This window comes from Nicotiana tomentosiformis, chromosome 12 (assembly GCF_000390325.3).
Source record: "Nicotiana tomentosiformis chromosome 12, ASM39032v3, whole genome shotgun sequence".
Classification (NCBI taxonomy): domain Eukaryota; kingdom Viridiplantae; phylum Streptophyta; class Magnoliopsida; order Solanales; family Solanaceae; genus Nicotiana; species Nicotiana tomentosiformis.
In genome coordinates this window covers 11,273,170-11,294,342 of record NC_090823.1, presented here as the reverse complement: position 1 = coordinate 11,294,342, position 21,173 = coordinate 11,273,170, and the positions used below count along the sequence as shown (strand labels likewise).

Below are 21,173 nucleotides of genomic sequence, written 5' to 3'. Positions count from 1 at the left end.
TTACGATATAATACAAGTCATATCTATTTGCATAGTTATAAATAATCTCATTAAGAGTAAAATTAATTAAAAAATTAAAAGTTAAATTATTTCTAAATATAGAAAAATGACTTCTTTTTAACAAACTAAAAAAAAAGGAAATTTTAGTGTAGTCTAGTTAGTTGGTTATCTGAGGCCTGAGCTATCACCTTGTGGGTGAAGATTCGATTCCCCGCCTTATTATTTCCTTCCTCATTTTCCCCTCCGCGCCCCTTATGTATAATTAAGAAAAAAATTATGAAAAAAGTGTGTCGCATAAAATGGGTTAAAGAAAGTAATAATTATTCTAATATTTTATTAATGTATATTCAAAAATCTAGTTCCAAGCCCAAGTGATAACCGATGTTTGATTCCCTATGGTTTAATTAGACGATAAAGAGAAACTAAAAGAATAATAGATAAATAGTCGAGTGAAAAAAGAAAAGAATAATAGATAAATAGTACTACAATCATCATAGATTATGACGGAGCGATATGTATTCCTTCATTTTTAATTAGAGACCTCGAATTCAAGCTAGGAGCGTTTTACCCTTCAGAATAAGACTTTCCGATGTGAAATTGAATTAGACGGAATTCCAAAATGAGTACAAGTCATTGAACTAGAAACAAAATAAATAAATAACTAAATAAATAAATAGCACTACACAACAAAACAAATGCAGCAGACACGTAATTCCTTATCCCACTTCCCATTTACCAAACATTACCAACTCTTACTTTACAGCTTCCTTTAGGAATATTTATTATACCACATATACAAAATCTTTTTTTCCATTGACAAAATAAAATACATGTGTTAAAATACAAACAAAGAGTAAACGAGTAGTTAAATATAAAAAAATTTGACCAAGTCAAGCTGATGAACTCTAAAAGTCAGAAAATTAAGTTTGACTAACTTTTTCAAACCTTAGAATTCTCACCATTATTTACTATGTTAGGTAGTACTAATTAACGTAGTAGCTATCAACAATGACATGGAAAATTGAACCCACAAAAAAAGACAACGATATAGAGAAAGGGTCTTTTTAAGCGTATAATCACAAGTTTACGTGTTCTATTAATTCAAAACTTATCGATCCGACTAATTTAATTTTATATCGAGAAAATCTGCTATAGAGAAATCAATTTGGGACTTGATTCCCAAATTTCGAATTTGAAATCTTTCACTAAATAAAAAGGGAATTGTCATCCCGCCACATCTTTTTTTTTTTCTATCATATTTTTCGATAGTGCTGGAAAATTGCTATTGGGTCAGGCCATCCACAAGGGGTGTTGGCGGTAAAAATATCACGAGCTAGCCAGTTTTCGAACTGGTAATTCAAAAATAGTTAACGTTTGCAAATTCATTGAAAAATAATCACTATTTTGCTGCAACACGGACTGGTCCAGCATAATATACTGGAGATTGATGCACGTGTGTATGAACTTCCAGCATATTATGTTGGGACTCCAACACGCGAAAAGTTCCAGCATAATATACTAGAAATTGGAACACTTGTGTATGAACTTCCAACATATTATACTGGACCGGTATATTATACTGGAACTCCAGTATATTTTGCTTGAATGTTTTTCGAATTTTGAAGAGTGTTTTCGTTCAAATTTATCTTTACATGAAAAATGACTAAATTTGAATTACTTTTGAAATTATAACTATTTTTTAATTATCAATTATAAATTCGACTATTTTTAAAATTTTCCCGTTGTGGCGTGCTGCTTTAACTCGTTAATCTATAACTAGTCTTTATCCTAAAAACCTTAGTACTAGCACCTGTATAAACACAACTAAGAGTGTTGAAAAAAAACACGATTTTCATAATAAAAGAACGGCTATGACTTTTCTTAATAAAAATTTTAATCCGTACATTTAGATGATTAGTAGGTTGGGGAAAAAGGAAATTCATCCACCTTATGAGAATTCCTAATAACCAATGACATAAGTCGTGATTACTGTAAATTCGCTTCCGCTAAGGAAAAATTCGTAAATCTCCTAAACTAATTTTTACAAGTTAAATATATCAGATAGAAACTTTCACCTATATGACTTCCAAAGTAGTAGTCTATATATGCAGCTATAACTCCTAAATTAATGCCTTGCCTTGACTTGCGTTAAAATTCTTATTTTTATATCAAAACGTGGAGAGGTAATATTATTTTTATTTGTGACAATCCCAATAGTGTTACATTTTCAGTCAAACAATTTACTTTCCTTCCTCGTATTACCCTTTCGATATAACTAATGTTTATTAATATTCTTCGTACGCAGTACTTTTTGTATGTTGTATTTAAAGATATAAAATAGTACATGAAATACCATTTTTTTTCTGCGTACACACTTCAAACATATTTTTTATTAGTTTTATTCTTCCCGTTAGTTAGGCAGGTAGGATTTAGACGTTAATCCTTGAGTTGTTTCACTTATATTTGCACATAAAATTCTTTCACGTAATCATGGTTAATTATTAATATTATAACTTTATTAAATTACTTAACATAATATGTTGATATGGTTTAGTATAAATATCGTAAAATTTTACCAATTCCCAGTGTATATTTGACTATCTCGGAATTGCACCACTTATGACCCATTGAAAAAGAAAACGCTACGATTAAGTAGTTAATGGATATAAAACAAAAACAAGTTATCAAGAACTTATCGACAAACTTAGGTAAGTTAGGTTTATCTTTTTTAATTGTTATTTCTTTTATGAATCATTGCTAAGAATAATTTTAGATTTTTATACTTATATTTTAAGTTAGCCATTTTCAGATTTTTGTATATACTCCACATGACATTTATATAAGGATCATTCCACGTATAGACGGTCAGATTTACTGCTTTCTTTTTAGATTTACTGCTTTCTTTTTTTAATCACTATACGTAGATTACATATTGATTATACATAATTATACATATATTTTATATTTATCGGTTATTTTATTTTTTATTTAGATGGTTAGGTATGCGCCTATCTAATTTAATTCTTCTAATTATAATGCAAAGCCAATCATGGCTAATAAATGCATGAATATCTTAAAGCATTTAATCCTTAGAGCATTTAATCCTTAGAATTTGACTCAGTATTTTGACAGTGATGTTTCCTGTTAATGGACTATAAGTTCAACTAAACCATCTTTTGGGCGGTGGAATCGGTCTAAATTAAGAACTTATTATTGGCTTGTTAAGTCGTACTTTTCAAGTTTCTTTCTTTTTTTCTAGGAAGTACCCTTCACGCGTATGATATGAGTTGAGTTTAAATAAAACTGTAATAATTCATATAATTGATTTAATTTATTTGGAACTGAAGCATAATAGTAGTAGTTGTTATGTCGTTGAATCTTTCACGAGTCTAATTAAGTAGTTTCTTCTATTGTTACCTTATTTTGCAATTGAAGTTTGAGAATAGAAATTGTCAAGTTCTACCAACCACTTGTACGGCTCTTCGGCCAGTGACAAAGTCAGGAATTCTATCAAAGAAAGTTGAAAAACTTCAAAAATATTATATTTGCGATTCAAACCTCTAACCTAAAGGGATATTTGAGCTAAATTTGGGTTGCATTCGAAGCTACTCGTATGTCAAGAGATTTGGCAATTTATATCCATATAATTTTTTTTATTTTAGTATAATTTTTGACAAAAGGTAGAGACCTCGGAAAAGAAATTAGAATCTTTCTTTTAATAGCGGAAATGGACTAAAAAAAATTAGTCTTTTAGAGCATTGCAAAAGATTGGAGTATTGCCTCTCTCTACTATTTAAACCACATGAACACAATGCATAGTCATAGTAGAAAAAGTTGGCACCTATATAATGAGCAGAACTCAGACTCTAAATCTTAAATATGCTACTACCGATTTGCCACAATTCCAATAGTCATAGTTATTACTTATTATTGAACTGAGTATCTATCGAAAATAACATTTCTATCCTCACGAAGATATATGTAAGGTTGTGTATATCTCACCCTCCCCAGATCCCACTGAATATGTTGTTATTATTGTATAGTTGTAACTGAACTACTCTGTAGAGTTATTCATGCTTCGAAATAAAATTGATAGACTTGTCCAAAAGGACATACAATTCGAATTTCTGGTTTTGACTGGGGTTTAAAATTTAGGACATACGATTCGAACTTCTAGATACAATTTTCGAAGTTTAAGACATGATATCATGAAGTTTGAACTTTGAGGTTTAAACTTCAGGACGTCATGTCCAGAAGTTTGAGTCTAAATTTTAAATACATTGTAAACAGTGAATATATTTTAAACAAGATGCTTAAAAATAGCTACCTGGTATCATTTCGATATTGGATTATTCCGCACATATCCGCTCATTTTTGTCTAACTCGCTATTAACCCGTTCATATCCGATTCAATCCGCCCATTTGCTAACACTAACAACTACTATTACTACCTCGCAAACTTTTCGAACTCGGTACACAGTAGCAAAAATGAATTTATATGTCCCTTGAGAATGAAAATAAGAAGAAAAGGAAAGAAAAATAGCTTTTTGTTATGAAAATAATTATCATGAATGTCCATTTATTATCCCGCTATAGATAATCTTCCTGAAGAAGATTGTCCATTTAGTACTCTGTTGAAATTTATCTACAAGCAGCTGATACAGGCAGGTTGCTCAATAAAATGATTTGCAGCAGCTTTTAGGTTGCAAGCAGCTCATGCAGACAGCTTACAAACAGCTAAAGAAAAGCCTCGCAGCTGCTTCCTGAAAAGCCTCGCAGCTGCTTCTTTTCTTCTATAAATAGAGAAGTTTTCAGTTCATTATGTACAACAGTTTGAAGTTGAATAAAAATATCAATCTCCCTCTATACTTGTCTTCGGTTACTTTACTTTACAGTATTTATTTTATAACACGTTATCAGCACGAGACTCTGCCGTTTTGAGCACTTACTTCGAATTTAATTTCTATTTCAGTGTTCGTCTCCGATGTAAGGCGATACTCTTATGTCTGTGGTTAGATCTTGTTCATAACGAGTATCATAAGGCAGATTATATCCTTGAGGTGGTGAGATTTTCGTCTTGGCAGTAGTGATATAGAAATCATTTACATCTGGTGTGGCCAAATTTGTGTAATTTAATTTGAGCCTTTTGCTTATATTTTAATATCATTATCATCGTTTGCTTGGTTATATGTTACGTATACAGTACCTATTTTGGTATTTGTTTTCATCCTAATTATCTTAATAAAGGATTACAAAGTGGATAACATTGTTAGATCCATTTAAACTCCAGCAGAGTTTGCAAGAAATATACAACCACCAGAAGTGGTTATGTTTCGTATATCTCATTGTAACTAAATTTTATTAACCATCAGAAATGGTATATGCCTATGACCATCAGAAGTGATAATTTAGGCTTTCTATGGTTACAATTAAAGATAAGCTAGAGAAATATTCTCTATATTACATGCACGCCTCGATTTGCTCCTGAAGTAGTAAATATTTTAAAAGAGGTTGAAGCATCACAATTGATGTTATTAATGCGCGTTCGGATAATTATATTCGATTTCCTGAAGAATGAGAATTTTTGATAAATATTAATCCATTCCCTGAAGTGAATGTGATAATATTAATAAAGTCGTAAATATGAACGTGCTCTTGATGTAAATATATTATAATTCACCTCCAGAAGAGGTAATATGATTGAGAGAATATATACTCAATTTTTCGTATTTCAATTTGCTCCTGAAGAAGTAACACAATTAAAATTTTCTCCCGAAGCAGGAAAATATTATGAAACTGTGTCTTTCTGTGCGTAAATAAAATAATGAGCTTTTCAAAGTTATTTTTGAAATATATTTTAATTCCTGTAGTGAATGAAGAAATACCACAACTCACCTCCTGAAGAGGTAGAATAATAGAGGATATAAATATTATTTTTGTGGCATAAAGATCATTGCCGCACGTACTTGTTGTACGTAAAACATCTTGGATATTTTTATTAAGTATCATTCTAAGGCAAAAGTATTCTTGTAGAATGATTTCTACTACAACCACATTAATATATTATGGTTAGTTATTGAGTTCCCCGAACGAAATAACAACTCGTGTATCTTTCCTTAAAAGATGCAATGACTATGTGATTGCCGTATTGATACAAAATATTCAGATGATAATGATATTTCTCCTTGAATGAAATATTTGTCACAAAGTTAGTGGTAGGAATATTAAAATTCTTAATTTTCGTCATTTATAAATTTAGAATTAGCTTTATATTGTTCATTTGATTATAATTTTCTCCCATGACACCAGAAGTGTCTGGGCAATATTTGGTAGTACAACAAAAGCTCCCGAAGAGCTAACAGTTTGTCTAGAAGACACATGACACAAGTAGTGTCTGAATAATATTTGATTGTGGACAATAAATGGAAGGCTCCCGAAGAGCTTATTTGTCATTATTGTGGTCAAAACATATGTTATGATAAATCGAAGTTTACTAATACAAATGGCTATCATATTGAGACTACAAATGATTAAAAGATTGAAAATCTTCATGTTTCCACAATCATATGGGGTAAATATGTATGTGAGAAGTTACCCGTCTTATTCTTCAAATTTGTACTATATCATGTATCACAGTATACCAGAAGTTTACTAATGCAAAAACAGCTACAGTAAATCAAAAATTTACTAATACAAAAGTAGTCACAGTAAATTAGAAGTTTACTGATGCAAAAGTTTATGCCATAGTAAATCGGAAGTTTACTTAGAGATAACACATGCCATGATAAACTTGAAGTTTTCATTTGCTATTTTTAAATGAGCTATTTGAGAATTCAGATAAGCATATACTGAAGAACTAGAAGATTCTTCAAGAATTCTCTTGTGTTGCTTGTTCTCATAATAACTTGATTATACCAACTAAAGTGGGACTAAAATCCCCGAATTCTGAAATATATAAAAGGTGAATATGGGCCCATTCACCTGTCATGTGAACCACTTATAGATGCATATATAAGATGGTTACATGTATGTTTATTGTCAACCTGTAGTTTGACATTTGAAATTGTCTTTCTCAATTAAGAGCATAATTTTCAGATTATGAAATCAAGATAGTTCATCTTGATGATGCTGGTTTGTATCCAAGCTAGTTTAGCATTAAATACCTCATATTAATGGCTAAACTATTGCTTATGAGAACAAAGTCTCATGTATTGGTCTAAGATTTTTTAAATTACATACAACAGCACTTGTATGCATCAGACCAACAAAATATGATAAGTCCTCCCCTCTCAATTGGTTTAGGATCAGAAACCAAATATTTTTATTATCTAATAACTTTTGATGTGTGGTATATGATTAATTTTTCTACTACAATGCACAAAGATATATTTTCCAAAGAAGATTGGATATATGAGTTAGTTTTTCTAACATTTGGGGGATGAAATAAACAGCTAAAAAATATGCTATATAAATCGAATTATCATTAATATGATCCTCGCCTAGAAGATAATTCAAGTCAAATGCCAGAAGTATTTGTTGATCCAAAATTATATACCATATTTCAGCTGCAAATGCTCCTATTAAAATTAAAATCCCTGAAGGGTAAAGTTTACTGCACGCATGAAGCGTAGTAAATCGATCGGTTCAAAAAGTAACAATCCTTGAAAAGGATGGGAGCAAATGATCACAATGAGGAGGAAATGAGCTCTAGAAGAGCCCACGACATAACATTTTATGAAACTCCAGAAGAAGTTCAGGTACCTGAAAATAAAAAAAGTGATGAGATCTCAATAAGTTATGTTGCTTAGGAACCGATACAAAATGATCGTCGGCGATATATTTGATACAATATAGTACACAATATTATAAATGATTGTGAGGATCGGACCTGTAGTCCAGACACCTGAAGATGTCATGCCATCTAAATGCAAGTCATAACCTCTATGACTCATTTGATTAAGTCAAAATGAAGATCCCTGAAGGATTTAAAATGCTTGAAGCATATAATTCAAAGTCTCGAGAAATGTACTCAACCAAATTACAAAAATCTTTGTATGAATTAAAACAATCAGGGCGCATATGGTATAATCGCCTCACTAAATTGATGAATGAAGGTTATATAAATGATGGCATTTGTCCATGCATTTTTACAAAGAAAACAACATCAAAGTTTGTTATACGTGATGTTTATGTTAATGATATAAATCTCACAGGAACTCCAAAAGAGCTCCAAAGGGAAAAACTTTGTCTTAGTCTGCAAATTGAATATTTAGCAGACGGAATCTTTATCCATCAATCTATCTATACAGAAAATATCTTAAAATACTTTTACATGGACAAAGTGCACCAATTAAGTACACCAAATGGGTGTTCGATCACTTGAAGTGAATAAGGATCCGTTCTGACCTCCAGAAGAGGATGGGGAACTCCTTGGTCCTGAAATACTCTATCTCAGTGCAATTGGTGCACTTATGTATCTTGCTAATGCTAACAAAGGTGGCGCATATCATATTGGTTATGCAGATGCAGGTTATTTATCCGATCCCCATAAAGTTCGATCTCAAATCGGGTATGTGTTTATATGTGGAGGTATTGTCATATCATGACGCTTCACAAAACAATCTATTGCTGCTACTTCTTCAAATCATGCTGAGATAATAGTTATTCATGAAGCAAGTAGGGAATGCATATGGTTGAGATTAGTGATTCATTTTATTCGAGAAAAATATGGGTTGGAATGTGATAAAAGACCCATAATTTTATACGAAGATAATGTTGCATGCATAGCCCAATTGAAGGGAGGATTTATAAAAGGAGATAGAACGAAGCACATTTTACCAAAATTATTCTACACACACGATCTTCAGAAAAATAGTGATATTGATGTGCAACAAATCCATTCAAGTGACAATCCGACAGATTTATTCACTAAATCTTTGCCAACTTCAACTTTTGAAAAGATGGTATACAAGATTGGAATGCGGAGACTCAAATATTTGAAACAAAGTTTTCATCAGGGGGAGTAAAATACACGATGTACTCTTTTTTCCTTACTAAGGTTTTTTCCCATAGGGTTTTCCTTATAAGGTTTTTAATGAGGCAGCTAGAAATGCGTATTACTAAATATGTATACTCTTTTTCCTTCACTAGGATTTTCCCACTGGATTTTTCCTAGTAAGGTTTTAACGAGGCACAATACCTTTTAATGAACATCCGGAGGGAGGGGGGGTGTGTTATGAAAATAATTATTGTGGATGTCCATTTATTACCCCACTATAGATAATCTTCCTGAAGAAGATTATCCATTTAGTACTCTATTGAAATTTATCTACAAGCAGCTGATGCAGGAAGGTTGCAAGCAGCTCAATGAAATGATTTGTAGCAGCTTCTTATTAAACAGGCAGGTTTCAAGCAGCTCATGCAGACAGCTTACAAGCAGCTAAAGAAAAGCCTTGCAGCTGCTTCCTGAAAAGCCTCGCAACTGCTTCTTTTCTTCTATAAATAGAGAAGTTTTCAGTTCATTATGTACAACAATTTAAAGTTGAATAAAAATATCAATCTCCAAGCACGGTAGAAACAGGTTATATATTTACCCCTATTTTCGATATTATTACATTAATTGCCATCACACAATTTAGTAAATAAAGGGAACTTTTGAGGCATTTTCAAAGCCTACTTTTTTCTCCACAAATGCATATTTAAAAAACGTGGGACCCACAATTTAGTGAACAAAAGAAATTTTGGGGAATTTTCGACAGATGCATAGTATCTAAATGTGGGACCCATTTGAACACATATTTACCCAAGACTTCTCCACATATGCAAAGTACAAATTGTAAGACCACTATTCCTTGAAAGTTGCATATGTTTATAAGCACATAAATACATAACACAAATACTTCAACCAAATCTTAGATTTTCTAAATCAAGTATATTTGGCAGCTCATTTATTTCAAGCACAGCAATTGAAAAGAAAATTGATTTTGAATATAATTAAATATATAAATTTTATGCAATTAGGACCTAATAGATAACTAATTGCTGAGTTTGAATAGCAAATATGTTAAATCAATAATTAATTTTGAATAAATAAAATTGACAAGTTCAAACGTAACATAATAAATTCACTAAATAAATAAAAATATAGCAGAATAAATCCACTAAATAAAAGAATATAGCAGAAAAAATTCATTAAATAAAGAATAATTTTTACGTATAAATATATGCTAGGTTTAAGTTCAGCTTTTGTCAACAAGTTAATAATTAATGTTTATATTCATCTTAAACTTTAAACATTATAAATTCATGAAAGAAAGTAAATACATAACTATAACGTTTTGCAATTTAAGTAGCTTGTAATGCTTTCAAATAGTAGTACAATTATTTAGGCGCCAGCTCTTTCAATACAAAGGAATGTACATACCTTTTTTTTCTAATAAAAGTAATATTATGTAAATAAAATTTATTGTAAAATTTTACATTAATTTTGTAACTTTAAAATTAGTTTCTAATTTAACTTTTATGACATTATTTCTAACCTATTAACCCTTATATTGTCATGAGTTTATTTATTTTTAAATACTAACATTTAAGCTAATTACTAATTTAGTTATTAATTTAATTTATATTTGTTATTTACCCTAAATAATGGACCAAATCACTAGAATATATATTATGGAAAAAACCACAATTTACAACATTTCAATTTAGTTACTTCTTGAGTTGCAAGTGATATGTCTATTTGCATTACTACCGTTTGAAACTGATTTGACTATCTCGTGAAAATAAGAAATGATGGAAACTTGTGTTAATATTTCGTCGAAAAATATTTCTTACACTCACTTATTATTTATAATTTTTTTAATATCATACACGAAATTTAAATATAATAACTATATCTAAAAGTTTAGTTAAAATTATTGAATTGGATGGTATATAGTGTTCAATCTCGAGAAAGTTGACTCGTTAAGGATATTCAAGTAGTAGATATTTAATAGCTAAGCAGTTAAATATTTTGAAAATTTCCCTTAATACTTGAGAATATTGATTAAAAATTAAAATTACTTACAGGGTTATTCTATGAAAATACCAGTTAAAATATTACTATAATATTAGAATATTCTTCTTTCCTAACAGTTTGAAATTGCAATGTTGGGCTTTCCGCTAATTTTTAAATGTGAGAGAATCCTTTACTTTGGGGGTTACTTGGATTTTAAGGACAAAAGAGGAATAAATCATCATAGGCAAACTACGTCGCTCTTTCTTGAAGTTACCTCAAGTATTGTTTGGAGGATACATGAATTAGTTGATACATCAATTGTCGTTTTTGCTTTAAATGTTGGAATTCTTTTTAATTGCTTTGGCAATATGTTATTTAGATTATACTGTGACTTATTTTTTCTCAGTTGCGGTTACTCTAAACTAAAAAAAAAGTATGTTATAAATTGAGACAAAGTACTAGTATTTAATCAGACATTTTATTTTCAACCTTAGGGCAAGTCGATGAGTCCATAAAAGGACAAGAAAATATGCCTCAACGGCACACTAACGAGAAGCAACAATCATAAAATTCGAGGAACCTTCAGCCCAACAACAACAATAAACCCAATGAATTCCCACCGGTGACGCTTTAGCCCAACAAATAGCGTAAAAAGAAAGGTACATGACGAGGTATGCATATCAAACTAAGATAAAAATCTCTACAAAAATACCTAAAGAAAATAGAATCCTGTTGTGAAGAAACAATAGTTAAGATCTCCAGAGAATTAGATAGTGAAATATGAACAATGTAATATTGTTGTATTCTACCACTTAGGGGTCGTTTGGTAGGGTGTATAAGAATAGTGCGATTAGTAATGCAAACATTAGTCATGCAAATATTATTTCTTATCTATTGTTTGGTGTGGTGTATTAAAATTATAATGCATTGCATAATTTTTAAGAAAAATAATTGTTTACAAAAATGCCCTCCATATTCTCAAGCTTCAAGGGACTTTAAGGATAATTTTGTCTTTAACCAACCTAATGCATGCATTAGTAGCCTTGGTATTACTAATGCCATGGTTTTCTATGCATTACTTATACATAGGATAATACCCAGTATGATGTATAACTAATACTGTATTAGTTATACACAGTTGAAAAAATATACCAAACAAGGTATTAGTAATGCATAAAGCTAATGCTTGTATTATTTTTTCTAATACCTCCTACCAAACCTCCCCTTAGTAGCATGTACTTATCTCAGCATGTACAAATCTTGAGATTTGAATACATTCATTAAGTATACTGGTGAAAACCAGCTATGGTCAACTCTGTATAATATAACCCAAAAGCAATCCAAGTGACCGTCATTCAGCACCTGATAGAGGCCGTCCTGTTAAATCCATAAACAAAAAGATGATCAGAAAAAGTGAAGATTATTGCGGGATAGAGGATATATAAGCATCTTCACCTATATAGGTAACTCCCCAACCACCCCTCCAAAAGAATAAGAAATAGAGCGTGAATGCCCCCATATCTGGGCAGATTTTGTGAAGAGCAAAAGGGAAGTGCTAAAAAAGGATGTTAAAATTGCGGCTACACCATCAACTCAAGGAAAAGAGAGAATGGTGGGGATGGGGCGTTAAACTTAGGAAGAAAGAATTCTGAAACTGAAAATAAATACCTCAATAGGGGCCTAGGTGGCTCTAACAACTTATCAGTACCATCTTGCACAATTTCTGTAATAAATATGCTGTTCATTGCTTGCGGTGAGGAGTCAGCAAGCTCTTTAAGGCCCTGTAACAAGATTATGTGAAGTCAAAAGCAAGAGACATTATACAGGTTACTGATTTTAATCGAAACCATATGAAGTGAGAAGAAATATAAACCATAGAATACTAATAGGTGATGGACAATGGGCAGTAACACGACATATAAACCATGCACGTGGAAATCAATCCTTTTCAATCTGAAATCATAAAGGTTCAACCATATCCACACTGCTTCAAATTTGCAAAACTTGTTATTTCTACTCACAAAAATGATGAAAGGCACATATAATGCATCTGCAATAAAACAATCTATGTAGAGAAAGTAATAGCCTTGTGCTGAAGAGTCTATTCCAATTAAAGGAATGTTTTTGGTTTCACACATATCCAAGAAATCAACATGGGTACCAGCACCCAGGAGTAGTCCATGCAGTTGATGGAATAGGAAATGAATATCTTTCATAAAATGTTAAGAAAGTTATGATAAATTTTAAACAAAAGCTTTCCATTCCATTTTCCACTTGCAAGGAACGTTTCTTAATGGACTCCTTCCTCCGAATAAGAGACGAATACCATTTAACATTCATGAAAATTGAAATATAAACGCAAAATCACAGCAAGTGCATGAAAATGGCAAATACCAAGAAAGATACTTGGAAAAATACATCTAGTAAATCCAAGTTAGCGAAAGTACCATTAGACTAGGAATAGAGTTGCCCACGGTTTTAAGTTGTTCCTGCAGCAGGAAGTTAAGATTAGAAAAGTTATTGATAACCAACATCTAATAATGGTAAACAATCAAAGTGTCATATCACTTAAAAAAGGACAAGGAAGGTACGCTCATAGAGTATAAAATACCTAGGAATTGAAATACCAAGAAAACTTTTACAATTCCAAACTCTCAGGGGTAAGGGCCCCCCCACCCCCCCCACCCCCCCCCCCCAAAAAAAAAGAAGCCCCAGTCTGGGGAATAACACTTTCATCATTTCCTTGTAGAGTGAGTTGCATTATCTTGTTCACTGCACCGCAGCAAAAAGAAATAATTGCTGAATCTTCAACTAGAGATCCTACTTTCAATAATTACTTGCAATTTCCATTTTAAAAGAAGCTTCCAGATCAACCAAAGATATTTCCTTTTTTACATGTCTATAAAAAACTGTACTATTTCCACTATCTTTTGTTCTTTGCTCTCCCAATGATTTCCCATAAAACATCTCATATATCAAAATCTCAATGCTGATTCAACTTTCGCGAAGCGATAAATAGTTTTTGGTCTATATAATGCAAAATTTCCATCTATCCCACCTTCACTCCAGGACCAAAATTAGAATTATAACGACAAACATCCAATTCTGTGGTTCTTTAGATCACAGTATAAATTTCCTAAGAGCATTTCTCTGCACTTCTAATACAAAAAACTTCAAGCAAATCCTATCATTTTCGGAGAATAAGTTTCCAGTCAACAACCAGCTTTGTCTAAATCTGGTTTGCTTTAAGAATAAGGATCCTTAATCCTATTCTGCTTCACTAGACATACCCACACTCTCCCCCATTCTATCCAATGCAGGGAGTGAAATAGAAGCATAAGAAGTCTATCTGTTAAAGCATAAAGCTGAGGAAGCATCATTTTAGTGAAAAAAGTTATTCTCATCAAGAATTCTACGAACCTGCAGTGTTTCAGGCATCTTCACCCTTTTCCCACTGATAAAATCGCACAGGTACATGACACCAGCATTTGTAAGGTTCTGTTATCAACAGTAAGTGCAGTTCTTAGTACTAAATATCTATTATGACACCTTGGAAAGTAGGCATTCATAAGAAGCTCCAGAAACCATACTTCAGACCTTGTTTCTTTTCCATTTTCTGGGCTAATTATAATAAAACAGAGTTAGTAGCCTAAAAGCTGAAATGGAGTTTTTTTTTCTTACCTGCTTGCCTTCCAAGGATAGTAACTTGCCATCCTACAATTCCAGATAGATTTGAGACAAAAGGTTTAGTGGACATAACATTAGGTGACAGATATTATTTATGTAATACACACGTAAATATATGTTAATATAGACGCGCAGAGTGACCAAGTGACCGGAACAGACAGTTACTTTTCCACTGTCTCTCCTCCCATGTGAAAGGCTTGTACTCCGCATAAATTTAAAAAAAAAAAAAAAAAAAAAAAAAAAACCTTGCAATCACGCTATGCCAGAAAGCAGAACTCACCAGACCATAAACCAACCCTTTTAATTCATCCAAATCACAGTCAATCTTGGATAGATCACCACGCACACCATTAACCTGTTCCAGAACAAGGAAAACCTAATCATACCAACACTCCATATTTGTCGTTATAGCAGCAGATTTTGTGATTTTTAACTTTGAAAAGGCAAACTAGCAATATGATTCTCTTATTCTCATATACAATGGAAGGCAGGGATTTGACATTTCCACTATAGGAGAAACATATAAATAAAATAATGGAGCGCGGGCCATGAAATCAGATGACAAGTCTCATAAACAACTAAAGACAACAATTGAGGTGAGTAGATTTGCACCTCATTCCTTAATAGTTTTGACATCTCCATTTGCTCATCCAATTTCCCATCCACGTTCTCAATTCGCTGTGTCAAATGCTTCTTTGTGGCCTGATTAAAGGACAAAAAAGAACAATATGAAATGATTGAATTATCAATACATTATACATAAGTACAAACGCACATCTATAACATTTAGAAACAACTCTGAATGCCAATACAATTTATTCATTTGAAATATGTCAAAGTTGTAGCCTGGAAGAAGCTATGTAATTTCTGACATACATTTATCAAAAGTAAATCTCTATCGGTTTCACAAGATGCGGAAAAGTAGCAGGATCCTTAATAACCAACTGATACTAGCATGAATATGAGGCTTCCCTCAATTTTAGCCCCCTTTCTTGTAAATAAAATCGTCGCCTGGCTCTTAGAAACAAGTCAAGAATAAAAGAGATACATCATCCGTACACTCAAACGCACATCACCCTTGAAGAGGACCATAGACTTGATGACCCAAATCAGCTTAAGAAACTTACACCTGTGTATAGTTGGAATAATCTTCACATTGACCGTACTAAAATTTCATTGCCCACTTCGTAGCCTTGAACTTACTGTTTCCTGCAGACAGCTGCTACGTACTCTCTCTCACAACAAATTCCAACTAATCAGAATAAGCTACAGTGACAGCATCTGTAAGCAAGAACTTCGTACTGCAAGTTTGTCCATACTAAGCTACACAGCAATAACAACAACAACAAACCCCGTGTATTCCGACAGTGTGAAACTAAGCTAATTTGTCCATAATTTATATTATCAATTGAAGCCCAACCATGACAGCTGAAATTAATCACTCCCTGGAGATTCAAAAATCTTGCAGAAAGGGGGTTCCTAGAAGCAGGTACAAGTATCACATATTGCCATGATGCAGAGAAGCAGCAACTAACAAACAACGCATGTGCAAACCCGGATAGGCCAGTCCAATAATCTCCAATATAACTATGTGTACTCTACCTATGATCTGATTTAAATGCCAAAGAATTGAAAGGTTAAGTTTCAGTAATTAGACCTGAAATTGACAGGTCAAACATTTAAGTTGAGATGTAGGGCACATCAATCCAGCTAGGTTACCAGTTACGCCAAAGCTCCCCTTCAAACACTAAACAATTGATATTTTACTTAATCATAAAAGAAATTTCCAATTTTTTTGTCTATATATTTGTTATTCAGGCTTACAATTATAAGTCTTAGACTACATATACATATTTGCATTTTTTCTTCATATGCGCCTTTCTTCATTAAAGCCCACACTTTATTTGCGCTTTACGCTTAAAACCCCTGTTGACCTTAACGATTTTTTGTGCTTTGCGCCTTTGATAACACTGGGGCTTGCTCCCCCTCCTCTCCACCTCCTCCACCCGAAGTCATTTAAATTCAGAAAAACACAAACACACCAATTGAATTTGGGAAAGAGGTTTTCTGGCCAACATCAAGAGTCCTGGGGAAGTAAGGGCTCGTTTGGTATGAGAGATAAGGAATAATTAATCCCGGGACTAAATTTAAGAAGAGTTTATCCCATGTTTGGTTGAGAAAAAATTGCGGTATAATTAATCCCGGGATTAGTTATCCCGGTATTGTAGTGTTTTTTTATCCCCATGGAAAGGTGGAATAATTAATCACGGGATAACTAATGCCGAGATAATTAATCCTGGGATAACTTCTTTCCAACCAAACGACCCCTAAGGGTTTCGGTAAAGCAGTAACAGTACGCTATTTAGACATAAATAGCATCTATCAAGCATCAAGTTAAAAGTTGAATACATGGCAAGGCTTGGATCTGCCAAGAATGCAGAGAAAAAACTCATAAACAAACCATAGGTGTATAAGATAGATACTCACAGCAAGAGCATCTGAGACATGCTCCAGATGTTTTGTCAGATTTGACACAGCAGTTGCCATGTTCTTTTTCGTTACATACATAAGGTCCGAGAATGACAGACCCTGCAAGTATTACAAAAGAAAGAGGGGAAGAAAATGGAATAAAATTAGAGACGATGAGCGAAGGCAAGCATTTCATGAAATATTAAAAGTTAGGCAGAAATTTGGTGTCTCCTGCTTCTGTCTCTTATCTTTTATTCACTTACTTCTTCCTACAAGGCTTGTTATCTAAGATAAACCTGACTCCAGCTTACTGAATACATACAAAAACAAGCATATCGCTCCCCATGCCCCAACTTACTTGAAGCATATTTAAAATCTAATCAAATTTTCTTGAACCCTTCCTGCTTTTGAGAAAAAGAAACTTGAACCCTGGACTTAATGAACTCATACCAAAAGAATCAAAAGAAATACCCGGAAATTGATGTTTTACATACTTTCTAAATCTTTCACTTTTTTTTATCAAGTAAAGAACACTGATTCTCGCACTTAATTAAGTCTAAAAATATATTGTATTTCAATGCGATATTATTCAAACCTCCATGTAGTAATCATCAGGCTAGTGACAATCTCCTTTGAGATGGAGAATTAATAAATAAACAATCTAGAGGTTATTTCACCTTCCACCACATGTATCCATAACCTAAGGCACCCACTGCAGCAGCTGGCACTATCAGAGATGTCCAATTACCTGCCAGGGTAAATGGGATTAGGGAAAATCATTTAATATAAAGCAACTTCTTCCAAGTCAAAGGCAAGATAGACAAAATCTAGCATGAGAAGGCATCAGTTAGAGGATGGTAGAGATACCGCTAGAACTTCCATTTAGAACAGTAATTGGTCGTGCCGAAGCCAACTGCCGAACCTCCATTGCCAACCTACGAACCTGTCAAAGCAACAAAAAAATCAATTTGAATCATGTTACCATGTAATAAATTACAAGCCCATATATAGTTGGTCTATACACAATAGCAGGACAACAGGTGATAACTTTTTTCTTTTGCCAAGTGGACTAGGGGAAACAACTTCATAATCTATTTCTGAAAAGAAGATTCACTGTGGATTTCAAATCTCATCTATACATTGACCGAAAAGATCCCATAGCAGAGGTGGCTGGGACGATGACATGCAGACAATCATCATCCTGCCCCTCACCACTAGCTTATCGTTTCTTGACCCATGAATAAGGGATCTTAAACACTGGTATTTCTTTTCAGCACATTTTACATAAATTTACGGTAAACTTATCTGTACCGTAACACCATAACAAATTACAAAACTACATCTCATGCCTAAGCAACAATGTCTAGATACTGTGTGCACCATCACCTTCCAGAGGGAGAGGCAAAGACCCAAATTAGACAACAAATGTTATTGACCCCTCCCCAAAGATGATAAGCAAAGGCAACTCCAAAAACACTTTAGATATCACTGGTAAAACTACACTTACACAATCATGAGAGGCAAAAGTGCAGAAAATAACCAAATTATTGCCGATTACCAAAGTTCTCATAGAAACTACATTGCAAAGTGATCCTGTCATTCTACTAAAAGAAAATTGAAATATAGAAATGAGAATGTATTCTCTGATGGTTGATTCTACATTGATAGAACAGATCACAGATTGATTGATCATCTAAAAAGTATATTACTACTTACTTAGTAGAACATAAGCAATCTTGACAAGACCAAGCCTTCTTAATTTAAGCTAATTATTATCTGGGTACCTGTGCAGCAATGACATCCGATTCTCCACCATCTGACTCCCCTGATTTTTCATAACTTCTTACCAAATTCTGCCAGAAACGTTGAGAAGAAACGCTTAAGCTCATCACACGTGAAAACAATTAAGAAATGGTTTGCAAATTGACAAATAAATCCACCCTTGTTACAATTTGTCACAGGACTCCTCAGACCTTTATTCAAATAACACCATAGTATGCAACCCAACCTTCAAAACTTATTCCATCATTGCAGTTTTAGTTAATTAAGTAGCTCATGATCATTAGTTGACTGTGGCACCGCTAACTTTCAAAGGCATACTATAGCTTCATCTAGTTTTGTTTTCACTCTCATTGAAACCATCTACTTTGAGATGGGAATTAATGGAACAGAAATTAAATCACTATGTGGTTGAAGCATTTTACCCATCAGCATTAGTGATCCCAATGAGATCATTCATTGCATTATCGTTCACAAAAAAGCTCATACTCACTAGTTGACTAAGGCACCTCTAACTTTCACATGCATACTAAATAACTTGCCTTGGTTTTCACTCTTATTCAACTGTCTGTTTAAAAATTGGTATTACTAGAATATAAATTGAGCCATTACGCGATTAAAGAACTATAACCCTTGGCGATAGTTGATTTCGATTTCAATTACCCGGTCCAAGCTCATTGAACACACAACACACACAGAGGCGGAACCAGGATTTGAAACTTAGGGATTTGGGATACTAGTACTTCTATATTACTGGGTTCTAAACTAATAATTTATACATACAACAACAACAACAAAAAATCCAGTGTAATCCCACAAGTGGGGTTCAATAAAAGCAAAGACAGAGCATTGTTAAAAAGAAATAAAATGATGGATACAATTTCAATGAATTTATACATATTCAATAAATTTCTTAAGACAAGGTTTGGACCAAAGCTACTAGGAGCAACCAAACAGGGCTAGCTCCGCCCCCTGCACACACACACACATACAAGTGCGCACTCGCACAAACAACAATATATACATGTACAATCTCTTAACAGAATTTAATAACACAAAGCAAATCGGAACTAACCTGAAGCTCGCCTATCACATCAGATAATTTACCGTTTTTGAAAAGCAAAGTACCTGTATACCCTAATATGCACACAACACACATATATTATCAGATCAAATTACTAAAATCAATCACAAACAAAATTAGCAAAAGTCTCAACAAAAAACAAATAGCCGAAGAACAAGAGTGTGTGTGTGTGTGTATATACCAGCTCCGACGATAAATACGATCTTAGTTAAGCCTACTCCAGCTTGCATAGCCATGGCCGGCGATGGTCCGGTGATCAACAAATCCTCGGTCTTTTTATGACTCTCCGGCGAGTGATTTCGGAGTTCAAATGCAAAAAAGTGTGAATATGGAGCTATATCTGGTATTTATATGCCTATATTACCCTTTCGCGACTTGTGTGAATTCGTCCACGTCAACCGTGTGGCACGTTAATGTTTTTTTTATTTAAATAATTGCACGTTAATGTTTTACTTCTTCCCTTTTTTGTCTCGTTCTATTTTTGGAGTTTTTAATTTTTTAAAGATTTAATTTTTTTGAGTTATAATTTTTACAAGCAGAGGCTGATTATCTATATATCTCTTCTCTATATATATTAAAGGAATAAAATTACCATATATAATTTGTATTGTGGTTAAGCCAAATAGCATACTAAAAAAAAGGCACTTGGCATTTTAGGATAAAACATTGGGAAAAGCTTAATGAGAATCTATATAAAGAATTCAAATTGATAATCTAAATCTAATCAAATAAGTTTTGTGAGGGAAATAATATAAAAAGAGAGGGTGGGGATAGTGCGAGAAAACTTATACTTTGAGTAATATAAAAATAAAATAAAGATAATAAATAAATAATAATCAAAAATATTATTGATAAATTTAAACATTAATTTGAGCTATAGAATATAAGAACACAATAATATTAGATGAACATTTTTATTACAAGAAAAAGAAAAACCAAAGTCATTGTTATAATAAGAGTAGCGGCAGATAGCAACAATTCTAAATTATGGGTAACTTAATAACATAGACAAGAAACCAAAAAATGGGAGAAAAAAAATATGTAAATGAAAAATTTCAGTGTTGAGATATATAAAAGGATATGACTTATTTGATCTTTGAGATGAGAATTTCTTTTTAAAATAATTCATATGGTTATGCTATAAAGATAAGATCA

At 32.7% G+C, this 21,173-nt stretch overlaps 1 protein-coding gene across 1 annotated transcript; it reads right to left on the bottom strand.

Annotated features, from left to right (window-relative positions):
* Positions 1 to 12,004: 12,004 nt before the first annotated feature.
* Positions 12,005 to 20,353, bottom strand: LOC104108089 (uncharacterized). The gene is made up of 13 exons (XM_009617066.4): positions 20,200 to 20,353; positions 20,010 to 20,071; positions 18,940 to 19,008; positions 18,023 to 18,098; positions 17,833 to 17,903; positions 17,174 to 17,275; positions 15,299 to 15,388; positions 14,967 to 15,041; positions 14,681 to 14,713; positions 14,420 to 14,497; positions 13,447 to 13,488; positions 12,668 to 12,780; positions 12,005 to 12,376 (listed from the first exon to the last, which is right to left on the bottom strand). Exons 1-13 carry the CDS (start codon positions 20,252 to 20,254, stop codon positions 12,355 to 12,357), a joined length of 888 nt encoding a protein of 295 aa, XP_009615361.1. The 5' UTR covers positions 20,255 to 20,353; the 3' UTR covers positions 12,005 to 12,354.
* Positions 20,354 to 21,173: the final 820 nt, after the last annotated feature.

Bases quoted from the DNA above. Each gene is read 5' to 3' on its own strand.
- LOC104108089 (XM_009617066.4), bottom strand. From the start codon at position 20,254: ATGGCTATGCAAGCTGGAGTAGGCTTAACTAAGATCGTATTTATCGTC. The intron at 19,009-20,009 runs GTTAGTTCCGAT...CGTTTCTGGCAG, and splicing joins ATGTGATAGGCGAGCTTCAG to AATTTGGTAAGAAGTTATGA. The intron at 12,781-13,446 runs GTACTTTCGCTA...ATCTTGTTACAG, and splicing joins ACTCTATTCCTAGTCTAATG to GGCCTTAAAGAGCTTGCTGA.